Raw genomic sequence first — 25710 nt, 5'->3', positions numbered from 1 at the left:
ACCCCTCACTTTCCAAACTCCAGTGGAAACAAGCCCAGTCTGTCCAACCTTTCCTCAATAGACAACCTGTTCATTCCAGGTATCAATCTGGTCAACCTCCTCTGGGCTGCCTCCAAGGAATCTACACCCATGAGATTTGAGCAGCTTGTCACTTCGCACCCTCGGCCAACAAGTGTTCATCTTCATCGTGTTAATAAGAATTCTACTGCAGTTAGCATTGTTATGACACCCGGGGCACGTGGACGGTCAATTCCAGCACCACTTGTCTCGGAGTCGCAACATAATTGAATTAACCAATAATTCTTACAAAATACACAAAGTCTTTGGCCTTGGCTGCCCAATAATTACAGTCACCGGGTTTGTAAATGTAATCACAATTTCTGTTTATTTATAACAAGAACTGCGATGAACCATGCAGCAAATACAACTGGTTAACTATTAACTAACACCTAATGCCACACTTTAACTTTTCCCTCACCCGCTACACACAAACACACACAAGACAAACAAACACAAAAGGGTGGAAAGGGGTAAAAATCATAAGCGAAAGAAAAAAAGAGTCTTTATTTCAGGTTTTTAGCAAACCTTTTTTTACTGCAAGCGTGCAGGTTAAAGTCTCTGTTTGCAGCCCATAGCCGTCTTCACTGTTGAATCGTTCATTCCTTCAAGTTCTCTATAGTTTAGAAATACAGCACTCAGCTTTTCTGGAGAGGCACCTTACTTCTCTTCAAACTTTGCTTTCAGTTTGTGGTTTGTATTTAGTCCTCTGTAGTTTCAGGAATACAGCACTCACAGCAGCTTTTCCAGAGAGAGTTTGCAGGTTCTTACGTCGGGGCTGCCAGAATCAACATTGAAATTCCTTGGAACTCTGAAAAGCATTCCACTGGGATATAATCCAATCACCACCTGTCACCAGGCATAATACGGCCTTTTGGGCCAATTCATTGTCCACCAGCCAATCAATCAAACCAAGTCCCAACCCATCTCTCTCACTGGTGCTGACAAGGCTGATGTCTCCTGTTCGAACCAGCACAGACTAGCAAAGGGATCGCTCCTGTAACTTCTGGATTCTTCTGATTGAATTAAACATACTGGCTGCTTGCCTTAAAGACACATGCCCATTAATCATCCATGGATCAAAATAAAAGGGGAAATAAGGAAATAAACAGGAAGGACCTTGCAGCATAATATGAGATGCCTGGACAGAGCTCAGGGGCAGGATTCTCCGACCCCCCCGCCGGGTCAGAGAATTGCCGGGGGGCAGCGTGAATCCAACCCCCGCCGGCTACTGAATTATCCGGCGCCGGAGACTTGGCGGGGGCAGGAATCGCGCCGCGCCGGTCGGCGGCCACTGGCAGTGGCCCCCCCCCCCGGCGATTCTCCGGCCCGCGATGGGCTGAGCGGCCGCCCGTTTTAGGCCGGTCCCGCCGCCATAAATTAGACCAGGTACTTACCGGCGGGGCCTGGCTCTGCGGACGGCCTCCGGTGTCCTCGGGAGGGCGCGGGGGGTCTGGCCCCGGGGGGTGCCCCCATGGTGGCCTGGCCCACGATCGGGACCCACCGATCCGCCGGGGGGGGGGGGGGCTGTGCCATGCGGGCACTCTTTCCCTCCACACTGGCTGCTGTCAACCTTCCCCTTGGCCGGTGCGGAGACGAACCCCCCTGCGCATACGCTGGGATGACGCCAGCACAGGCTGGCGCTCCTGCACATGCGCCAACACGCGCCGGCCACCGGAGGCCCTTCGGCGCCGGTTGGCGTGGCACCAAGCCCTTTGACGCCGGCTGGCACGGCGCCAACACCGCCGCATCTCCAGGGCAGGACTGAGAGGCTTCTCAACCACCAGCTATGTCATTTTCATGAAATTTTAAACCAAGATTCCACCTGCTCGCTCAGATTCACATAAACTATTTTGAAGGAGGGTGTAAACAAGTGGATGAGCAGGGCAGTTCCTCCCAAAGTCCTGTGCATAATACTTACCCCTCAACCTCTCTAAGCTAGCTGTGCACAAATTGTTGTGTCGCCTACTTGTAACAGCGCTTACATATATATGTACATTTTTGATATATATTATACACTGTGTTTGGTTTCGTTGCATTGTAGAAAAAGATGCAGGCTGCAATTACGTTGAGAATAACAATGATTAAATAGAAAGGAAGAGCTGGAGGGCACGATTCAATGGAAAAGAATCAATGTCTGGTTTTGGATGTGTTTAGCGGAATGTTTCTTGGTGGCTGCAGAACCGGAAACTCCCCGCTATTCAACAGCCCTTTCCCATTTTCTTTGGCCTGGGGAGTTTCTCCGAGCGAACGGCGGAAATTGCCACTGCCTGCCAATTTAGCCAGTCTGCTGCACATTATGGCTGCGAGGATGGGCTGGCACAGAACCACACAAGCTTCAAGCTGACACTCCTTCCAGGAGTGAGGTGGGTGGGGATGGGGGCACGAGCCGTCTGCCTTCCCGTAATACGCAGTTCGCTATGTTAAAGGTGCTATATAAATGCACGCTATTGTTGACGATGTTGTTGGCCAAAGATATCCCATACAGATTGTGGAAGGAACATAGAAAATAATCAGCTGAAAGCAAGTAGCAAAGACAACATTGTCTCCATGTCTATGGATATCAGTGACGTTACCCAGCTAAACAGATGGAACATAAATTCTCTAAAAGAAGTCGGACATCAAAACTGCGGCAGATGCACAAACATTACACTCCATCTGTTGCTGTTTTTTCATTTTGGCCATTTCGTTCTTGAGCTAACAGATGAATGATCGCGATGTACAAGGAGCGTTTCAAAATGTATGCAAACAAAGTTCCTTTTAATTTGGGGGTTTGAGACTAGCAGTGAACTGCCCAGTGAAAACCCCGAACTCAGTTCATTACCAGCACCCTGTGCTGCTGTACATGGGCCAAAACACCAGGTTATTCAACAGAAAACCTCCGCAACTTGTTCCTAAACAAGTGTTCGGCACTGCCCAGTGACTGTTGCCACGGTTACAACTGTGGCGATTGTTTTTTTAACACGGGAGATATTGATCACGATTACAATAAGATCAAATTTTAAGTCGGATCTGCTTTGTGCCTAAGTGAATATAATTATTCAAACATTTTTTCAAAACATATCTCGCAGAAGTGCCATGTGCACAGGATGACATCTGTACTTCTGAAAATGTTTTAATTGGTCATTATCTAAATCTCCCAGATCATTAATTCATTATAATTAAACAACAAATCTAAATGTGTAGCAATGTTTGATTCTGCAAATAATCTTTGACAAATGTGCATGGCAATGCAAAGTACTTATATTTTTGGAAACTGTTTGTGGCAGCAAGGCACTATATGTTTGGTACATTTAAAGGACATTTTTGCAATCCTTGTGAAATACTTTCAAGCTGTCAAATCGGTGAAGATCAGAGGACTAAGGGGATCATTATATCACAGAATTACTCCCATTTATCAAATATGCTGCTCACAAACCCGTCTCCCATCCATGGACTCTGTCAACACCTCCCGCTGCCTGGGGAAAGCGGGCAGCATTATCAAGGATCCCTCCCACCCGGCTTACTCACTCTTCCAACTTCTTCCATCGGGCAAGAGATACAAAAGTCTGACAACACGCACAAACAGATTCAAAAGCAGCGGGCGGGATTCTCTGATCCTGAGGCGGACTGTTGACGCTGTCGCAGGAGCAGCGATCCTAAGCCCTACAGGAGGCCAGCACGGCACTGGAGCGACCCACGCCGCTCCAAATGGGTCAAATGGGCGCCGCGGGTCTGTGTATGCGCACTGCGACCAGCGCGAATGCGCACATGCACGGTAGCTCCCTTCTCCGCGCAGGCCCCAACACAACATGGCGTAGGGCTACAGGGGCCGGCGCGGAGGCAAAAGAGGTCCCCACCACGAGAGGCCGGCCCGCCGATCGGTAGGAACTTACATGTCATAGTGAGACTCAGCTTTGAGTTACACATAGAACTCGATGGGCTCAGCTCCAACTATACTCAAGAAGGTCTAAACCATCCAGGGCAAAGCAGCTTGCTTGATTAGCAGCACAACCACATCCACTCCTTCCGGGTCACCGTAGCTACTACCGGCAGCATCTATGAGGTGCCATATGGCAAGTCACCTAGGCTTCGGGCCTGGCTGCAGAAACTCATGACCTTCACCACCAAGAAGGACAAGGACAATATCACAGCTGTACTACGGGAGGACACCTCAGAGGGCAGTGAGGCCATATGGGTAGAGATCAGGAATAAGAAGGGTGCAGTCACAATGTTGGGGATTTACTACAGGCCTCCCAACAGCCAGCGGGAGATAGAGGAGCAGATAGGGAGACAGATTTTGGAAAAGAGTAAAAACAACAGGGTTGTTGTGATGGGGGACTTCAACTTCCCCAATATTGACTGGGACTCACTTAGTGCTAGGGGCTTAGACGGGGCAGAGTTTGTAAGGAGCATCCAGGAGGGCTTCTCAAAACAATATGTAGACAGTCCAACTAGGGAAGAGGCTGTACTAGACCTGGTATTGGGGAATGAGCCTGGCCAGGTGGTAGAAGTTTCAGTCAGGGAGCATTTCAGGAACAGTGACCATAATACAGTAAGTTTTAAAGTGTTGGTGGACAAGGATAAGAGTGGTCCTAGGGTGAATGGGCTAAATTGGGGGAAGGCTAATTATAACAATATTAGTCGGAAACTGAAGAACCTAGATTGGGGCGGATGTTTGAGGGTAAATCAACATCTGACATGTGGGAGGCTTTCAAGTTGAAAGGAATTCAGGACCAGCATGTTGCTGTGAGGAAGAATTTCGGGAACCTTGGATAACGAGAGATATTGTAGGCCTCATCAAAAAGAAAAAGGAGGCGTTTGTCAGGGCTAGAAGGCTGGGAACAGACGAAGCCTGTGTGGAATATAAGGAAAGGAGGTAGGAACTTAAGCAAGGAGTCAGGAGGGCTAGAGGGGGTCATGAAAAGTCACTGGCAAATAGGGTTAAGGAAAATCCCAAGGCTTTTTACACGTACATAAAAAGCAAGAGTCACTTAGCCAGGGAAAGGGTTGTTCTCACTGAAGGATAGGCAACGGAATCTATGTGTGGAGCCAGAGGAAATGGGCGAGGTACTAAATTAATACTTTGCATCAGTATTCACCAAAGAGAAGGAAGTGCTGGATGTTGAGTCTGGAGAAGGGTGTGTAGATAGCCTGGGTCACATTGAGATCCAAAAGATGAGGTGTTGGGTGTCTTGAAAAATATTAAGGTAGATAAGTCCCCAGGGCCTGATGGGATCTACCCCAGAATACTGAAGGAGGCAAGAGAGGAAATTGCTGAGGCCTTGACAAAAATCTTTGGATCCTCACTGTCTTCAGGTGATGTCCCGGAGGACTGGAGAATAGCCAATGTTGTTCCTTTGTTTAAGAAGGGTAGCAAGGATAATCCAGGGAACTACAGGCCGGTGAGCCTTACGTCAGTGGTAGGGAAATTACTGGAGAGAATTTCCTCGAGACAGGATCTACTCCCATTTGGAAGCAAGTGGACATATTAGTGAGAGGCAGCACGGTTTTGTGAAGGGGAGGACGTGTCTCACTAACTTGATAGAGTTTTTCAAAGAGGTCACAAAGATGATTGATGCAGGTACGGAAGTGGATGTTGTCTATATGGACTTCAGTAAGGCCTTTGACAAGGTCCCTCATGGTAGACTGGTACAAAAGGTGAAGTCACACGGGATCACGGGTGAGCTGGCAAGATGGATACAGAATTGGCTAGGTCATAGAAGGCAGAGAGTAGCAATGGAAGGGTGCTTTTCTAATTGGAAGGCTGTGACTAGTGGTGTACCGCAGGGATCGGTGCTGGGACCTTTGCTGTTCATAGTATATATATAAATGATTTGGAGGAAAATGTAACTGGTCTGATTCGTAAGTTTGCAGACGGCTCAAAGGTTTGTGGAATTGTGGATAGCGATGAGGACTGTCAGAGGATACACCAGGATTTAGATCGTTTGGAGAGATTGCAGATGGAGTTTAATCCAGAGAAATGTGAGGTAATGCATTTTGGAAGGTCTAATGCAGGTCGGGAATATACAGTGAATGGTAGAACCCTCAAGAGTATTGAAAGTCAGAGAGATCTAGGTGTACAGGTCCACAGGTCACTGAAAGGGGCAACACGGGTGGAGAAGGTAGTCAAGAAGGCATACCACATGCTTGCCTTCATTGGCCGGGGCATTGAGTATAAGAATTAGCAAGTCATGTTAGAGCTGTATAGAACCTTAGTTAGGCCACACTTGGAGTATAGTGTTCAATTCTGGTCGCCACACTACCAGAAGGACATGGAGGCTTTAGAGAGGGTGCAGAAGAGATTTACCAGGATGTTGCCTGGTATGGAGGGCATTAGCTATGAGGAGAGGTTGAATAAACTCGGTTTGTTCTCACTGGAACGACAGAGGTTGAGGGGCGACCTGATAGAGATCTACAAAATTATGAGGGGCATAGACAGAATGGATAGTCAGAGGCTTTTCCCCAGGGTAGAGGGGTCAATTACTAGGGGGCATAGGTTTAAGGTGCGAGGGGCAAGGTTTAGAGTAGATATACGAGGCAAGTTTTTTACACAGAGGGTAGTGGGTGCCTGGAACTCGCTGCCGGAGGAGGTGGTGGAAGCAGGGACGATAGTGACATTTAAGGGGCATCTTGACAAATACATGAATAGGATGGGAATAGAGGGATACGGACCCAGGAAGTGTAGAAGATTGTAGTTTAGTCGGGCAGCATGGTCGGCACGGGCTTGGAGGGCCGAAGGGCCTGTTCCTGTGCTGTACTTTTCTTTGTTCTTTGTTCTTTGACAGCTGAGGCATGACAAGACCATCACCTGCACGTTTCCCTCGAGTCAGAAAGTGTCCGTGCTTGGAAATATATCGGCCATTCCTTCAACCTTGGAGTTCCCTACCGAACAGCATTGTGGGAGGAATGTCACCACGTGGACAGCAGCGATTCAAACAGATGGCCCACCACCAGCTTCTTAAGGGCAACTAGGAACGAGTAATAATTGCTGGCCTTTCGAGCGACACCCGGATCCCATAAAATGATTTTAAAATAATTTGAAGTTCGCAGCACAGAAGCCGGGCACCCGGCCGATTAGGCCTGTGCTGGGTTTTTGACTGGAGTAATTCAACCTAGCCCCAGTGCGTCTAAATCTACCCAGAGGCCTGTATCCTCCTCGGCTTCAAATTGAGCCAGATTTCTCTTCAAGCATGCAATGCTTCAACCATGCCCTGTGGCAACGTATTTCACGCTTGAATACACCTCCGTGAGCTTAGCAAAATATAGTCAGGTGTCCAGTCAGTTTTTAAGATCTGAATAATCCATACAATCCACTGTCTGTAACTTACCTGGCCTCGCACAAAGCCCTGGGAAGTATTTTCAATTACATTTTTTTAATCCCTGGTTTCAGTTTGCATTCACATTTAAGGCCTTAAAATAAATGCCAGCCAACGCTTCAGAGTTTGTTCAGGTGCTTTCACTGTCTTCGAGGAATAATGGATCTTTTTTGAAATTCTGTCCGAGAACCATAAAAAGGCTAAGGTGCAGAAAGAGGCCATTCAGCCCATTTAGGGTGTGCTGGCCAACAGAGGTGGGGGGGGGGGGGGGGGGGGGGGGAATTAGCTGTTTATTCTCATTCCACTTCCCAGCACCTGGTCCATAGCCTTGTAAGGTCCAGCATATTAGATGCAGACCCAGGTACCTGTTGGCCATTGAGTTGACCATTTCAGCCTCAATCACCACCTTAGCCAGCGAATTTCAGGCACCTACCAGCCTCTGGGTGAGAAGGTTTTTCCCCTTGTCCCCTTTATCCTTCTGTCAATCATTCTAAATCTATCCCCCTGGTGGTTGACCCCTCAGCTAAGAGAAATAAGCTTTTCCTGTCTAGTTGGTCTCATAATTATGTACACCTCAATTAGGTCGCTGCTTAGCCTCCCTGTTCTCAGGAAAATACCCCTAGCCTGTCCAATCTCTCCTCACAGCAACAATTATTGAGCCCTGGCAACTTTCTTGTAAATTTCCTCTGTACTCTCGCCAGACCATCGTACTTTTTAATAATGATCGATAGCTAAGTCAGTCATTGCGTTATCATTACTGTGACACTGTGTTGGAGCTCTTTTGGATTCTGACTGGCAACAGGGCTGATATTCCCATTAAGTAACCGAACAATGGACAAATTAATATTATGACGGGAAGAATTTCATATCTTGAGGTACAGCTTTCCGTGGAAAAGAAAAGAAACTCCATGGGTGGGATTCTCCATTGGCCGACGCCGAAATCGGGAAAAGCGATTGGGCGGAGAATAGGTTCCGACGCCAAAATTGTGGCGAGCGCCGATTTGACGCCAAATCGCAATTCTCCGTCACCTCGGCAATGACGTCAATGCAGTCCGGAACGCATCTACCGTAAACACTGATTGCACATCATTAGCTTCCCCAACCCAGTATTTTCCAATGCCTCTGCCATTCTCCACCTCCGATTGATCGCGTACCCTACCACACGGTTCATTTGTGCTTTTAAAAATCGTGAAACCGACGTTGTGGCTGACAAGGAAGTGAGAGGAGGCCTCACACAGAGAGGATTGACTGTGGGCTGCCGGGTCGGACTTTGGCCGGGGTGGGGGAGGAAGGGGAGGCCTGCCAGGACTGGGGGGTTGGGGGCGTTGATGGGGGAACAGGTCGAGTGGCCGGTGTGACCCCCCACGGGACTGGGGTGGTGTCCAGGCATTGATCGCCATTGCCGTGGTCTCAGTGGCGTGCAGAGGTCTGGTGATGCCCGGGGCAAATCTTGATTGTATGCCCCAAAGACTCAAGTATAAGGTCTAATATACTGAGAGATATTATGAGAAAGGAAAACATTTTGAATATATAAACACAGATGAAACATGAAATAAACGCTTTATTCGATTTTAATATAAATCAATCAAATTTATTAAGTTCTTTTCCCCAAATGATACCTCCTGTCACAAAACACCTGAACTACTTCACTTTTTACATCAGCTGTGAGAAATTCTTTTTCAATGCTTATTAAAGCCAGGTTGGTCAGTCGCTCCTGTGACATAGAAGACCTCAGATATGTTTTTATTAATTTCAGTTTTGAAAATGACCTTTCACAGCTTGCGACTGAAAATGCGATTGTAAGCAGTAATCTGTATGAAACACACATGGTCGGAAAGACATCCCTCCCATACTGCAGTAAAGACTCCAGAGCATCTTTAGGATCAGGGGGAACTCTATTCCCTCCAGCTCGAAGGAGCATCACAAAATCAATAATTTTGTCATATAACTGAATTGCAACCACATCATTGTCATAATAATTTGCAAAGTCTGAACATTCCTTTTTTAATTTCTCTCTTTCTTGTTCATCTTCAATCACTACTGAATTCAAGTTCAGAAGAAAAGAAAATCGGTCACTGAGTCTTTGAAGACGGACACTGCGGTCTTCAATTTCAGTTTTTAATCTGTTCACAATCTCTACCATTACTCTATTCATTTCTTCTTGTGCCGTCAGTCCACTATCTCTTGCTGACTCTCCAGGCATTATTCTTCTTCTCCTTGTTCGTGCAATTGGTATTCCCCAATTTTCACAATATTCATTGGCTAAATCTATTGCATTGTGGATAATTTCGTCATTCTTCAAATTCAAGATATGAAAAAGTCCTCTCAGATCACAAGAAGCTTCATGGAACCCCATTTTCGGATCCTGCAAACGTTTTTGAGACTTTCTCCACTGATGATAAAACTGAGTACCAAAAGTTTAATAAAGCTATAAACGGAAACTGTTGAATAGAGTTCAGTAGCGATCCTGCATCAGATTTAGTTTCCCTCGAAAATTCTCCTTCCAGCAGGTGTTGAAGGCTTGCAATAACGTTGTCACACTCTTCGTGGATTACTTGCACAGCATCATGGCTGGAACTCCATCGTGTGTCACACTGTCTTTTCACAGTCCGAGTGACAAATGATTTTAACACTTCCCAACGAGAAGTAGATGAAGAAAAAAAAGTAAAGAGTTTTTCTAGAATGCCAAAAAATGTAACAACAACAGGTTGCACCTCACTTGCATGGACACAGGCCAAATTGAGGCTGTGGTTCTTGCAGTTCACAAACACAGCTTTTGGGTTAACTTCAAGAATTTTTTGTTGAACACCTCCTCTCACTCCAGCCATAACTGCTGCATTATCATATGCTTGACCACGACAGTCATTCATGGAAATTTTGTCTTCCAATTTTTCCTGAATTTTATTTACCAGGCTGACTGCATCTTTCTTGTTGACTTGAAAAAATCCCAGAAATGTCTCCTTTATTTCTACTTTTCTGTTTTCATCAATATGAACGTAACGCAGAATTTCAGAAACCTGATCTTCATGGGCAATATCTGGAGTTGAATCCAGCATTATGCTAAAATATTTTGCGTCCTTAATTTCGGAAATTATATTTTTCTTGACAGTTTCACCAAGAAGATTGATTATTTTGTTTTGAATTCTGTTGGACAAGTAGGTGACACTTTTTGGTTTCTCTTTCCCTCTCTGCAAGTGTTTTGCTAAGATGTCATCATATTTGGCCAAAAGTCTGATTGTTGCTAGAAAGTTTCCTGTATTTTCACTGACTGTCTCCCCTGGCTCTGATAACCCAGATATTCCTTCTCCTCGATGTCCACGATAGGCCAGATTCTGTTTTGCCAGAAAGGATATAACCTCGACAATCCGTTCAGTTATAGCTTTCCATCTTTTCTTTTCAGCAGACATTTGCTGTTGAAGTTCAGCATCTATCGTAGTTGAATGATGGAGTCGAACTACGAGGTTCAGGTATTTCCTCATGTGAGCTCTATGAGAAGGGCTTTTCTCATGGTCAGGTATTGTTGGATTTAATTTTCTCCAAGTGGAGAAACCGTCTTCCTTTCCAAAGTTTGACACAGACGACAAATGCTCCTTTGAAAACAAAAAGCAAACAAAACAGTAGCATGCTTTCCGATATGGAGAGTATAACAACCATTTTCTCTCCACAATTTTGCCGTTTGTGGAAACTTTATCAAACCACTGTTTGGAAAATGATCTCCCATCCTTCTCAGCAAATGGACCACTTTTATTCTGATATCTTTCAGGGCCATGTTGTAATATTGTCATCTTCAAATGATCTGGAATCGGTTTCTTCAAACAGCCAAAATCGCTTCTTTGCAAAAATATGCTAAAATCTTCTTTATTTTCTTCACATGGATCATCATCCTGACAACGAGACTGAGGAGAGAGAGTATTATGTTCTGACCGAGCTGAATCCGTATCAGAAAAATCCTTCTCTGCACCTACATCATCTTTTACTTCTCCAGGTTCTCCTACTTCTTCTTTACTTCTTTTTATCCATGCATCTAATGCCCCTCTTTGATGGGACTCTTCTTCGACTCTGGCCCTCTTTTTTTTCCTGTTCTGTGCTCCACTCGGTTGTACACGAAATACTCGTAACATTTCATTTTCTATCTCAAAAACCGTAAGACGCATGAGAAAATGGGAAGAAAATGGTAAACAATCGGTCAGTTGCAGACGGATAAACCATATTTGATTTCTTTGTTCCTTCGTATCAAATTATTTCACACTGATTCTCCACTGATAATTTTGTGCAATTTATATCATAGACTTGCAAATTAGTGGTATCTGTATTCGAATATTAGCATGTTAAGGAATAAATGTCTCCTATTCCGAGATTAAATGCCATAGCAGTCCTCTGATCATCCAGGCTTCACTCTTACTACATCCCACGTAAATATTTCATTAAATATCACCAAAAAAACTATAAAAAACGTAGTTGCACCTGTTCTAGAGCTATTCACTGACCTGAGTAGGTAAAAGAACTAATCTAGATGCACAAAAAGCTGAAGAAAAGACGAGTTATGACTCGAGGAAATGCAGGAACGAACAGCCACGTCTGCTTGTTGCTTTTGATGGTTGCACCACGTACATCATGCGCATGCGTGTGGGGGGATGGGGAGAAGGACCATTTTCTCTAGACAGAAAGGGTACACCATGTTAAAGGAATAAAGGGCTAACAACTGCCTCTGCAGTATGGTGAGCCTCCAAAAATTGATTTATCACCGCTGAAATTTTAAAATTACTATCTTATTTCCTTCTCTGGGGCAGCACGGTGGCCTAGTGGTTAGCACAACCGCCTCACGGAACTGAGGTCCCAGGTTCGATCCCGGCTCTGGGTCACTGTCTGTGTGGAGTTTGCACATTCTCCCCGTGTCTGCGTGGGTTTCGCCCCCACAACCCAAAAAATGTGCAGAGTAGGTGGATTGGCCACGCTAAATTGCCCCTTAATTGAAAAAAATAATTGGGTAATCTAAATTTTTTTTTAAAAATAAAAAAAAAAATATTTCCTTCTCTGATTGGATGCCCCATCCAATGGATGCCTGGGGCCAATGCCCGTTGCCCCCCCCCCCCCCCCCCCCCCCCCCCCCCCCCCCCCCCCCCCCCCCCCTCTGCACGCCACTGCGGTCTGCAAGTGAGCCATCTTGCTGCGCACCCCACTGACCACCCACCTTGGCCCCGGTTCTACAGAGTGACATCGGTCATATGGGTGCGGCCACTCCGCCCATCCCTGGACCCTACCCTCTGCCATATTCCCCTCCCCCAATCCGGCTGCCAGCCAGCAGCGGGCATCAGGTGGCCCACCCAGGCAACGTCCACTGTAGCCCCTACGGGGGTGCCAGATGAGGGCCTCGGAGCGTACCGCTGGCAAGAGCAGTGCCAGCCAATGGTACCCCTGCATCAGGGACAGTGCCAGGGCCAGAGGCTCCCATTGTGCCGGGTACTGACGGGGCCAGGGGTGCGGGGATGGGGGGGTGGGGGCTACATGCGGGGGCAGAGTCTGTAGTGCCAACCGGGGGGAACCATGTAGCCCGGTGGACCTGGTTGGGCACCATGCTAACATGTCGGCCTTTCACCCCCAGCAGACAATGGATGCTGGAATTCACCTAGCAATGGTGGCCTTCCTGCCAGTCGCCGCAGCCCTGAGAGATGCAGCGTGATGTACGAGCTGGAGCTGCTCGCGGAGGAGGAAGCTGCTGCAGTGGAGCCTGCCCCAGAGGAACAGGAGGCAGCCACCCAGGATGCAGAGGCAGTCGCCCAACAGGCTGAGGAGGCACCAAGGAGGTACCAAGGAGGTGCCACATAAGGCCTCGCGTGTACCAGCAGCACCGGTCATTCGAGGACCTCCCAGACCGGACATGCTGCTGAAGACACCGGCTGAGCAGAGAGACAGTGCAACATATCTGCCAGATCATGGCACACCTGGCACCGCGGATAAATGGGGGAGGAAACCCGCTCCCAGTGACCGTCAAGGTGATGGTCGCCTTGAGCATCTTCGCGACGGGGTCCTCCCAGGCACCAAGTGGGGAGCTGTCCGAGATCTCACAGACCTCAGTGCGCAGGCGCATCCACGTCGTCACTGAGGGCCGATATGCCCAGGTGGCTCAGTACAACCATTCCAATGTCCACCAAGCCCACCAGGATGCCCATGCCGGTGGATTCACTGCCATCTCCGACATGCCCCGGGTCCAGGGGGTGATCAGTGGGATGCATGCCCCCCTACGGGCACCTGCAGGTGACAGGCCGCTCTTCACAAACCGACAGGGGTTCCACTCAATGAACATGCAGCTCATGTGTGACCATCAGCTGCGCATCATACACGTCTGTGCCCGATACCTGGTGCATGATGCCTTCATCCTGGCACACTCGATGATTCCTGACATGTTTGAGACACCCCCCTGCTGGAGGGTTGGTTCCTGGGCAACAGGCGTTATACACTGCAGCCGTGGCTGCTAACGCCTCTCCTGAGGCCACAGACCGACGCGGAGACCCGCTACAATGAACCCATGTAGTGGCCAGGAGCGTGATCGAGCGGTGCTTCGGCCTCCTGAAGACGCGGTTCAGGTGCCTGGATCTCTCTGGAGTGGCCGTCCAGTATGATGCTGGGAAAGTCGCCCGCATCGTGGAGGCCTGTTGCGTCCTCCACAACATCGCGCAGGAGAGGGGTGACGTGCTGGAGGAGGATGTACGGCAGGTCCCCCCTGACGTTGAGGATGTGGGGGAGGGAGATGCTGGTCGAGGCAATTTCCGGCGTAAACGGCTATTCTCCGCCCCCACGCCGGGCGCGATTCCGGCGCGGAGGGTTGGAAGGTCCCACCCCTGGTATCCAAATCACTCCTGGCCAATTGTTCAGAAGAAACTGTTCTTGTGAAATAAAATAAAGATTTACATTTATATAGCACCTTTCCTGACCACCAGATGTCTCAAATTGCTTTACAACCAATTAAATTTTGAAGTGTAGTCACTGTTTTGGGAAACATGGCATGTAATTTATGCCAGCTCCCACCAACAGTAGCAATGACCAGTTAATCTACTTTTTGTGATGCTGATTAAGTGATATGTATTGGCCATGGAACCAGGCGTGGATCCCTGCTCTTCTTTGAAACAGTGCCATGAGATATTTTACGTCTATCCGAACAGTCAGATGAGACCTCTGTTCAAAGTCTTGTCCAAAAGACGGCATCTCTGACAGTGCAGCACCCCCTCAGTTCTGCACTGACTTGTCAATTCTGACTTCTGTGTCCAAGACCTGGAGTGGGACTTGAACCTTGTTAAACTCGAGTTGCACTCATCTATGTGTAAGGGCCCTTTCTGTTTATTCCCTGTTTATTGCCTTATTTCCCCTTTTATTTTGTGGTGTTACATTTTTGATCCGTGGATGATTAATAGACATGTGTCTTTAAGGCACCCTGTACCTTTAATTCAAGGAGAAGAATTCAGAAACATGTGCTGTTTAAACTGGAGCTGTGGCCGGCACCTGTGACAGAGATTAACTGATTGATTGGCTTGGTGGCCAATGAATTGGCTCAGAAGACTGTACTTTGCCCGGTAACAGGAGGTGATTGGATCTTATCCCACTGAAATTATTCAGAGATCTAAGGAGGTTTCATTTTCACTTCTGATAGCACGGCAAAAAGGTTTTGCTAATCCTCTCCAAAAAGCGTTTGCTAATCCTCTCCAGGAGAGCTATTGCTAACTCTCTCCAGAAAGCTGTTGCTAACTCTCTCCAGAAGGCTGCTGCGGGGGCTTTCTCTATCTCTCTCCAGAAAGCCTGTGGCTGTTGGATTCCTTGAACGACAGAGGCCTGAAGTCAAACCACAAACTGATAGCAAGGTTTGATGAGAAAGACTGCCTCTCCAGGAAAGTTGTGGGTATGTTATTTTAAAACTACAGGAAAGACCAGTACAGGCTGCAAAATTAAGACTTTAATCTGCAAGTCTACTGTGAAGAAAGCATGCTAAGATGCATCCTCTGAAGTAAAGACTCTTTTCCCTTTCACTTACTTTTTTTTACCCCTTTCCACCCATCTGAGTTGGTATGTCTTGTGTGTGTGTGTCGAGGGTGGGAGGCAATTTAGAGTGGAGTGAGGTATTAGTTAATAGTTAATCGACTGTACCTGCTGCATATTTCGTTACACTTCTTATAAATAAACATTAATTTACAAACCTAGTGACTGTAATTATTGGGCAGCCAAAGACTTGTATTTATGTTTGTTATTCCAATTCAGGGGCAATTTATTATGCCCACCTCCCGTGCACATCTTTGGGTTGTGGGGGAGAGAGGTACGCGTACACGGGGAGAATGAGCAAACTCCACACGGACAGTAACCTGGGGCCGGGATCGAACCTGGCTCCTCAGCGTATGAGGCAGCAGTGCTAACCACTGCAACGCCATGGCTTTGGGTATTTTTATAAGAATTATTGGTTAATTCACTTGTGTTGTGACTCCAGGACGGTTGGGGTTGGAATTGACCACACGCTTGCCCGGGGTATCTTAACATATGGCTTCCAGCCTAATAATTAAGAAATAAAATGTGTTCTGTTTCCTGCATCTCCAAATTAGGATTATCCCCTGTGTATTCAGTTTGTCGCTTCACTCTGAGCTGGTTATAACCCAGTAAGCAGGAATTTAATGAAAATCAATTTAATTCTTTAAGTCTTGCTGAGCCACTTTGCAATGGTGATCAAAATAAATCTGCTTAATAGTACATAAATTTAAACCCCCCTGGCTATTAATCGTTAATAATAAATTTAAATCACCTGCTCCTGGAATGGATATGTTTTCTCCTCAGAAATAGTTCCCAATTTTGTTTGTATTGTTGTGCAGGCATTCACTATAGAACCATAGAAAATAGAGTCCCCACAATGAAACAGGAGGCCATTCGGCCCATTGAGTCTGTACCTTCGCTCAGAAAGAGCACCCTACCAAGGCCCATTCCCCTTCCTCATCCCTGCAATCCCACCTAACCTTCTTGGACACTAAGGGGCAATTTAGCGTGGCCAATCCAGCTAACCTGCACATCTTTGGACAGTGGGAGGAAACCGGAGCACCCGGAGGAAACCAACACACACACACGGGGGGGGACGTGAAAATTTCACATCCTTACCCAAGGTCAGAATTGAACCCGGGTTGCTGGCGTTGCGAGGCAGCAGTGCTGACCACTGTTCCACCGTTCCGCCCTATAGGGGGAGTGAGGTGAGAAAAATTGGCAATCAATGATGGCGTAATTTGTTACATCTCCTTGTCCACTTAGGACATTGTTTCCTATTCCAGTCCAGGTCTGTCATTACTACCAGCAGCTCTGCTGTATGCTGAGGGTAGCATGAAAGTCTATAGTTGGTAAAAGCACTTAAGCGCCCATCCACCCCATCAACAATATAAAAGACAATTCTTGCTCTGGCCTCAGCTGCTCACTGCTGGGTAAGATGTTCCAGTGGGTGCCAGTGTCCCTTAGCTATGGGAGCGGAAAAAAGCCAGGGTTCCGCTCCTGATATAAAATCCGTCTGGGCGATTTCAGGCTAGCTACGTGCGGACGTTCAAGGAGGCAGCTTCCACCATAACCTGAAGGACAACTAGGGAGACGGCTGTTAAACAAAGCACCTCCCACATCCTAAGAATGAATAAGTATCAAATAAATATTCATGTCGTGCAATAAAATTAGTTCCAATTCAGGACTATTTTACATTAAGTTGTCAATCATCCTCAAGGTTAACTAGTGTAGGAGTCACAAAGCAACATAATAGTGGGTTTTAACTTGAGGCACACTGTTACAAGAGAGAAAGGAGGTGTTCTACTTTACAACTAACTGCACTCCAAATGATCCATGATTGCTTGTGGCTAACACTGGTACCCTTCCAAAGTGTTCCCTTCCAAACTCTAATAGATCTCACCTTGAATACCACAAAATCCATGTTTAAAAAGTACATTTGAAGAAGAAAGCTTAAAGGTTACTCCAAAGACTCTTGTGGCTATTGGTTTTCGGTGTGTTGACGATGCTATGGTTGGCTAAATTAAGTCACTCTCATCCGGTGGAGAGATTAATAAACCCTTCACACAGATTCAAAGATTGAGACAACGCCAAAGGAGGCCATTCAGTCTATCGCGGCTTTGCTGGCTCTTTGAAAGACTTATCTAATTAGTCATGCTCTCCTGTCCTTTCTCCATAACCTAGTAAATCTCTCGCTCAACGCAGCTGCATCAAAACGCAGCCAGAATGTGCAAAACAAATAACGGGGCATTCGCCAATACTGCCGCATCTGCTGAAATACTAAAGGCCTTTACCGGTTGAGGGTAGAAGTGATCGAGACTATCCTGTCCTCCAGATACCCATGGTCCAAGTTCTCTCATTGTGAATGTCCATTTGTCATTGGCTGAAAATGGCAATTAGCACTCACTATTGAGTGAGGCTCCTTACAGCAGTGAGGAAGGGATATGAGCGCAAAGATGTGGGGAAATGTGGAGTACGGGAGGAGTGGAAAGGAGACAAAAGGGAAAACATAAAGGTAAGTTTTGTTAATCTTTATGCAATGATAATTTGAATTCAGAATAAAATGTGTCAAGGCACTTGACAGGCCTATTGTCAGACCAATAATTTTACCACGGAAAAGATTATTTGGACAGGTGGCCAAAAGATTGGTCGGAAGAGGTTGTTTTTTTTTTTAAGTGCATCTCAGGAGAGGAGCAGAGTGGAGAGGTTTTGGGTGGGGATTTCAGATCTTGGGGTCTCGTTCAGCGAAAGGCCAGAATTTAGATTCACGAGGATTGCTCTAGTGATGATGAGGGTTTTGTGGATTGGCGAAGTCTGGCCTATTCTCTTTGGAGAAGGGGAGGTAGAGAGTAGATTTGAGAGAGGTGTTCAACATCATGGGGACACTGGACAGAGTCAACGTGGGGAGAAACTGTTCCCATTGGTGGAAGAGTCGGGAATCAGACAACCAGTGACTGGCAAAAAGAAGCAATGGTGACATGAGGCAAAACATTTTTAAGCAACAGGTAAATGTCTGAGTGTGCGGTGGAAGGAAGAAGTGTTTGGGTAACAGGGGAAAGGCAGGAGAGTGGGGGTAAAGCTCTCACAGAGATCTGGCATGCACACTTTTGGTGGAATGTCTTCCTTCTGTGCTGTAATCATTCCATAAGTCGGCCGCAGAGATCACCTCTGATTTGCCACACTACCGTTTTATTCAGTGATCACTGTCCTCTGAGTGAACTTTAGCTCCAGGAGCAATCAATTTACTCTTTAAACATCTGAGTTGGATGAAGGATTGCAATGGTCTTTGCGAACTGGAAGATGACTGAACAAGCTAAGGAGCAACTCTGTCATGAAAGGGCTTGTTTTGTTCCTTCGATCCTCCATCACCACCTGGAATCCTTCGCCATGAAGCTCCTCCCTGATATGTGTTTTTTCTTGCTCTCTAGGTGACACTCGTACTCATTCTCCACACATCCGGGTGAAATTTCCCTCTGAGACCTACGCGCTGGCTGGACAATCGCTGAACTTGGAGTGCTTTGCCTTTGGAAAGTGAGTGAAGTAACTGTTGTGTAGCTCTCAAAATGGATCATAACTCTCAAAAGGGAATTGGGACATAAGACATAGGAGGAGGAGTAGATCATTCACCCTTCAAGCCTTCTGGCACTCATTAAAATCATGGCTGATGTTCAACCCGACTCCACTTACCCGTCCTAACCTCACAGCCCTCGATTTCTTTAGTATGTCGAATTGTGTCAAGCTCTGTCTTGAATGTACTCAATGACTGTGCCTCGACAGCCCTCCAGGGTAGAGAATCCCCAAAATTCACAGCTCTTTCAAGTGAAGACCCCTCATCTCAGTCCTAAATGGCCAGCCTTTTACCTTGAGGTTCCCAGGGAAGAGAGGCCTAGTCTACTCAATCTCATGGGTCAATGGCCTCACCCAGAACTCAGCCTGGTGACAGTTCTCTGCATTCTCTATAAAGCAAGAATGTCCTTCCTGAGACGAGGAGATCAAAACTGTACTTAGTACACATGAAATGAAATTATTTTCAGGATGGCAAAACAATGAGCAAGTGGGTTGGGACTAATTGGGCAGCTCTTTCAGAGCCAACAGAGGAAAGGGGGTAAAAAGGCCTCTGCTGGAGGATACTACAGTATTGTGATTCCATTCTATTCTATACCTCATTTAATTATTAGACGATGCGTGAATTTGCGCCCTTTGACCTCCGTAAGGCTGTTGGATGACCTCCTCTTAGGGTGTCAGAATTGTTCATTTCCAAATGCAAAATACCGTGGATGCTGGAAATCGGAAAGGAAACTGGCAAAATTGCGGAAATGCTCAGCGGGTCTGACAACTCCTGCGGAGAAAGAAGCAGAATGAAAGGCCTGAATTTCCTCGCCTAAGTAGGGAGCGCAGGATCGGAAAGATTCAGACAAATCCGACTCAGGAGAAAGTGCCACGGGTGATCCGATTTTCATTCTGGGGTGGGGGGGTGCTGGGTTAATAGGAGTCGGGTACACTGCCCCCGGGAACAGTCCAGGCGCAGCCAGCAGAGGGTTACCAAGTGCTGGGTGTGCTGTCTGAAAGGCCGGCCTCGCTGATCCGGCACTTTGTTGTAAAAAAGATCAAGAAAACAAAACAAGGCGGCCATCTATCTCTCACGCCTCACATCCCGTCACCCTCCACACACGCCCAGGACCCATCCATGCCAATCCATTCGACTTCATGCCACCCACACAATCACCTGACCCTCATGCCCTTCATAACAACCTATGTACCTCTACTGCACACACCCCCATAGCCTTTTATATCTCCCATGTCAACTTAGTGCCAGATCATGCTAACCCTTGCCTCCTACTCACGATCCTTTGCTCTTACAATTTCCAAGCCAACTCAGTACAGGCCATGGCAGATCTCAGGACCCATGCTGAGATGAAATAAAATAACCTTCTAATTGCCCATTGATGATTTCAGTATTTTTGCAAACAAAACGCTAATTGATAAAACCCACTCTCTACATTTAAATTATTTCAACTAATTAATCCCCTATAAAAACAAGCATTTGTATTCGTAGCACCACATCAAAGACTTTTTACCAACTTGGAACTGTCAACAAAACTATGAACTGACAGGCATTCCTCTGTGATAATGGTGGTTGGTGAAATCAGTCATGCAGCACAAATCATGTAGTGATAACCCTCGGTTTTATGCGTCCTTTCATCCATTCTTGGGATGTGTGCATTGCTGGCTAAACCAGCATTTATTTCCCATCGCTAATTGTCTTTGAAAAGGTGGTGGTAAGCTGCCATCTTGAGCTGCTGCAGTCCATGTGGTGTAGGTACACCCATAGTGCGACGAGGGAGGGAGTTCCAGGACTTTGACTCAGCAACAGTAGAGGAACGGATATATTTCAAAGTCAGGATGGTGAGTAGCTTGGAGGGGAACATTCAGGTGGCGATGTTCCCATGGGTCTATTGCCATTTCCTGTTGGATGTTAGTGGTTGTGGGTTTGGAAGGTGTTGCCCCAGGGTCCTTGGTGAGTTCCTGCAGTGCATCTTGTCGATGCTGCTTACGGCTGCCATGGGTGTTGGCAATTGGGGGTGGGGGTGGATGTGTGTGGATGGGGTGCTAATAAAGCAGATGCTTTGTCCTGGATGGTGTCAAGCTTCTTGAGTGTTTTTGGAGCTGCACTCATCCAGGAACATGGAGAGTATTTCATCACGCTCCTGACTTGTGCCTTGTAGATGGTGGACGGGCTTTGAGGAATCAAGAGGTGTGCTATTGCCACACAATTCGTAGCCTCTGACTTGCTCTTATAGCCAGAGTATTTATATGGCTAGTCCAGCTCAGTTTCTGGTCAATGGTAACCCCCGGACTGTTAGTAATGAGGGGCTGGTTTAGCTCACCAGGCTAAATCGCTGGCTTTTAAAGCAGACCAAGCAGGCCAGCAGCACGGTTCGATTCCCGTACCAGCCTCCCCGGACAGGCGCCGGAATGTGGCGACTAGGGGCTTTTCACAGTAACTCCATTGAAGCCTACTCGTGACAATAAGCGATTTTCATTTCATTTCATTTCAGCAATGGTAATACCATTGAATGGGAAATGGTCAGATTCTCTCTTGTTGAAGAAGGTCATTGCCTGGCACTTATGTGGCATGTATGTTATTTGCCACTTGTCAGCCCAAGCCTGGATATTATCCAGGTCTTGCTCTATTTCTACACGTAGATGATGTTTTCATTCGCTAATGATGTTCAGTATCTGAGGAGGCGTGAATGATACTGAACATCATTAGCGAACCTCCCACGGAAGAAAGATCATTGCTCAAGCAGCTGAAGATGGTTGTGTCTCGGACACTACCCTGAGGAACTCTTGCAATGATGTCCTGGAGCTGAGATGATTGACATCCGTCAACCACAGCCATCCTCCTTTGCGCTAGGTATGACTCCAACTTTCACTCTGTCAACCGACAGAGTGAAATAGCAAGCACACATTTTATTGAACTACAGTCTGCTCTTTTTTAAATTTAAAGACCAGGGGATTTAATGCCTTAATGGCTTCATAGTTCCAAGGGAAGTTAAATGTTTTGCCATCTTTATAGTTCCAATGAGCTTATCCCAGTTAGAAATTGACCTCTCCTAAACAGCATCTAACCTCTCCCAAAGCTGTCCCCAGTCCTTTCTGAAGGTGTTCCTGAACCTAAGCAAAAGGGTTGCTGGACTTGTCCAATAGGCCTTCTTTCAAAAAGTGTAACACCCACGAGTCATGTTTTGGATGTCGCACAAATGAAAATTAGAACTATTTGAGGACAGCTGCACCTGTGAACTATGGGTCTGAAAACTAGAACTTGGAGCTCAAGTGCCATTTTAGATGAGCTGTGGTCCTTTCCATCCCCACGAAAATTCAGGCCAATGTTTCAGGTCAATGACCCTCCATCGAAAGCAAAAGATGCTCGAGACTCACACAATTTAAGCAATTGCAGGGCCACATATGACTTGTAGCCAAATCCAGATGTGAAATGTTTGGATAATGTTATGATGTACAACAGTGGAGTGACATTTCAACCCGTCTAGTCACAGTGATGCCAAACGACACTTGAGTGATGAGTGTTGTGATTACTGCTGCTGAGGTAATGACACCAACACTTAGCAATCTCTTATCAACCTCCTCTGTCTTCTATGCGCTCAGATTATTTAAATGTTTTAACGCTTGGTTAAAAGAGTGAGAAGAGGGCAGCACGGTGGCGCAGTGGTTAGCACTGCTGCCTCACGTCGCCACGGTCCCAGGTTCAATCCCGGCTCTGGGTCACTGTCTGTGTGGAGTTTGCACATTCTCCCCATGTTTGCGCGGGTTTCGCCCCCACAACCCAAAGATGTGCAGGGTAGGTGGATTGAACACGCTAACATTGCCCCTTAATTGGAAAAAATGAATTGGGTACGCTAAATTTATTTTTTTTAAACGAGTGAAAAGAATTTGATAGACGTCTGCGAGTTTTTAATCAATAACAACACCGACGTGAAATTCTATCCCATAACCTCACAGAGGCCAGTCTCACACAATCTTCTGTTCACGCAGAAAACTTCATCTTAAAACTTTAATTTTAAAAATTGCATTTATATAGCGTCTTTTATACCCTTAGCATGCACCAAAGCAATTCTCAGCCAATTAAGTATTTTTGAAGCTGAAACAGATGTGCCAACTACAAGCTGCTGTGATTAAAAACCAACAAACACATTTTCAGTCCCATTGGTTAAGGGATAAATAATCACCCGGTTACGAGGGAGCTCACCCCTGCTCTTCTTCAAGTGTCAGCAGAGATTGTGCGTCCTTCCCACTTTCATGTAATTCTTTAATCCCTAATTACCCCCTGAACTGAATGTCTTGCTGGGGCATTTCAGAGGGCAGTTAAAAATTAGCCGTTTTGCTGTGGGTTTGGAGTCACATATAGGCCAGGCCAGGTAACGTTGGCAGATTTCCTTCTCTGAAGAACATTAGTGAACCAGATGTGTCTTTACCACAATCATTGGTAGTTGCCATGGTCACCATTACTGAGACTAGCTTTATATTCCATATTTTATTAATTGACTCTAATTTCAATAAGTTGCTGTGATGCGATTTGAATCCATGCCCCCAGAACATTAGGCTCGGCCACTGGTTACTTCACTTGAGGTTCAGCTCAAGAGACCTTGAATTATTCTGGTGGAGCCAAAAGAAGCAAGGGAGCTCTCGCACTACTGTAAACCATGTCTCGCCTCCTCCTTGTACCCACCCCCATCCCTGCCAACATCAGGTTTCCTTGTGATCGCAACAGCCAGGTCCCATTTGGGGTGTGGGGAGGGGGGTGCGGTTGGGAGACACTCAGCACGACTTTGTCCTCTTCCCTACTGGAATGGAAAGGCCACAGCTACACCCCTACTCCCGTACAAAGGTCACAATGACCAAGACACCGAGTGAAATAGCAAGTACTAATTTTTTTAAAGAGCTGCAGATGACTTTTTAAAATTTAAATTAGGAAATTTAAAAGCCTTGACAGCTTGAGCATTCCAATGAATCTTTCCACTTCTTGCGCATATGCATGTCTCCTTTTAACAATCCCAATGGGCACCTGACCTCAGACCTCGCACTTCCATGTCAAAGTCGCAGTGACCAACACTTTGACATATGTTACATTAATTACATTTTCTCTGTGATTCTTCTTCCAATTTCATGCTTTATTCTGAGTTTGAGGCTTCCATTGCCCCTTTGAAGTGCATAGACAAAAAATGTACATGTTTTTTCATCAATAAAATTACTTAACAATGTCGCATTGTCATGGTAAAATCAGCGATGTGATGTGAATACATTCTTGGTGAAATGACGTTGAGGCACATACTTTGGTGCAGAGTAGAGGGGTCTTTAATATTCATCCAGTTCATGTTTTGCCTGCTTTGGGAGAGATTGACATTCAACACAGTTAATGGAATAATACTCTGTTCCTTGCTGATAAAAACAAGAAACCTTCCTCGAATCACCCCTGTCTTTATTGTTCTTCTTCTCCCTGTTTCTGATATAATTTCATTCATTGAATGCCAGCCAGCTGTGAAATGGCATTAGGCGTACTGAGAACATCATGCTGAAATCTAGATATAAGGTTTAGGTACCCCGGGGGAATACTGCCTAAAGTGATAATTCCAGCATCTAATACAAGCCGTGGGTGAGCTTATATTAACTTTACAGGGTGCCTTAGCTGGAGCACGCCGTTGCCACGGTGATGATTGTTTGATGTTTTTTTTAGAAAAGCTATTGTAATAAATAAAGGCTGTTTGTTTATGACCAGTGATGGTTTCTGAGGAAATGCACTGGTTAATGTGTTCCAATAAAATGTCCTGGTGTATTACTTTTAATGTAATTGTTGTCCATTTAAAATAATCGCGTTAACGGGCTGAGTGACAATAGCATACAAAGGATTTTTAATGGCATACATAAAACAGTGCACTTCCAGAGGCAATTAAAGTCCCGACTGAGTGTAACCAGGGATCTGTACTGTTTATTTCGGAAAATAAGTATATAAAAACCCAGTGCTCCTGTAAAGGCAGGTCTCAGCTGGGGCTCGGCGGGTAATGTGCTTGTCTGTGAAGTCGGATGATTGTGAGTTCGATTACTCCTCCAGATGCCTGGGCATCAAAATTCAGCTTGATGTTTCCAGTGCCATGAGGAAGGTGTGCTGCACTATTGGAGGTGCCGTCTTTCATTTGAAACATTAAACTGAGGTCCCGTCTGCCCTTTCAGATGACGTAAGCAATCCCGGAGCACTATCTCGAAGAAGAGACAGGGAGCACCCCACCTTGTGTTCCAAGCAGTATTGATCCCTCACTCAACATCATTGGAATATGCTGTTGGGAGCTTGCTGTGTATGTTTCCTACATTACAGCAACGTCTACACTTCGAAAAGTACCTCATTGGCTGTATAGCATTTGGGAATGCCCTATAGACAGGCACTATAGAAATGTACATCTTACATTCTTTGGATGTGCTGACACGACAAGGTCACTTTCCCGTGGTCACGGAAAGGTTGATGGGGAACTGTCAAATAACACAGGGGAAGATTTCCTCACTTAATTCCTTTGTAAGTGTAAACGCATGCGAAGGTGTAAATGTTGGGAGTTGCTATTTTGTTCCCCTTGACATGTCCACCATTTATTCCAGGCACAATCTGGTGATCCCCTGAGTGCAGGTTGAAGGTCAGACCTGGCCAGGATGTCTGATCTTCAAAGGTCCAAGGGCTATGATGGTGTTTGCAGAGCATTCCACTGGCCGTAACAGTCTTCCATTGGGTCTTTCCTTCCACTTCAAAACTTCAGCCCCTGATGCAAAGGAGCGTTGCAACATT

At 46.3% G+C, this 25710-nt stretch overlaps 1 protein-coding gene across 2 annotated transcripts in view; it reads left to right on the top strand.

Annotated features, from left to right (window-relative positions):
* cntn2 (contactin 2) overlaps positions 1-25710 on the top strand; it is a 196378-nt gene that overhangs the window by 111479 nt on the left and 59189 nt on the right. For both annotated transcript variants that reach the window (XM_038820061.1, XM_038820060.1), the window contains exon 7: positions 18791-18893. In XM_038820061.1, coding sequence (XP_038675989.1) covers positions 18791-18893 — 103 coding nt within the window. The remainder of the gene's footprint in view (positions 1-18790; positions 18894-25710) is intronic.

The sequence above is a fragment of the Scyliorhinus canicula genome, chromosome 15, assembly GCF_902713615.1.
Source record: "Scyliorhinus canicula chromosome 15, sScyCan1.1, whole genome shotgun sequence".
Lineage (NCBI taxonomy): Eukaryota > Metazoa > Chordata > Chondrichthyes > Carcharhiniformes > Scyliorhinidae > Scyliorhinus > Scyliorhinus canicula.
Note: the sequence above shows the minus strand (reverse complement) of the source record. Positions and strands in the feature narration are given on the sequence as shown.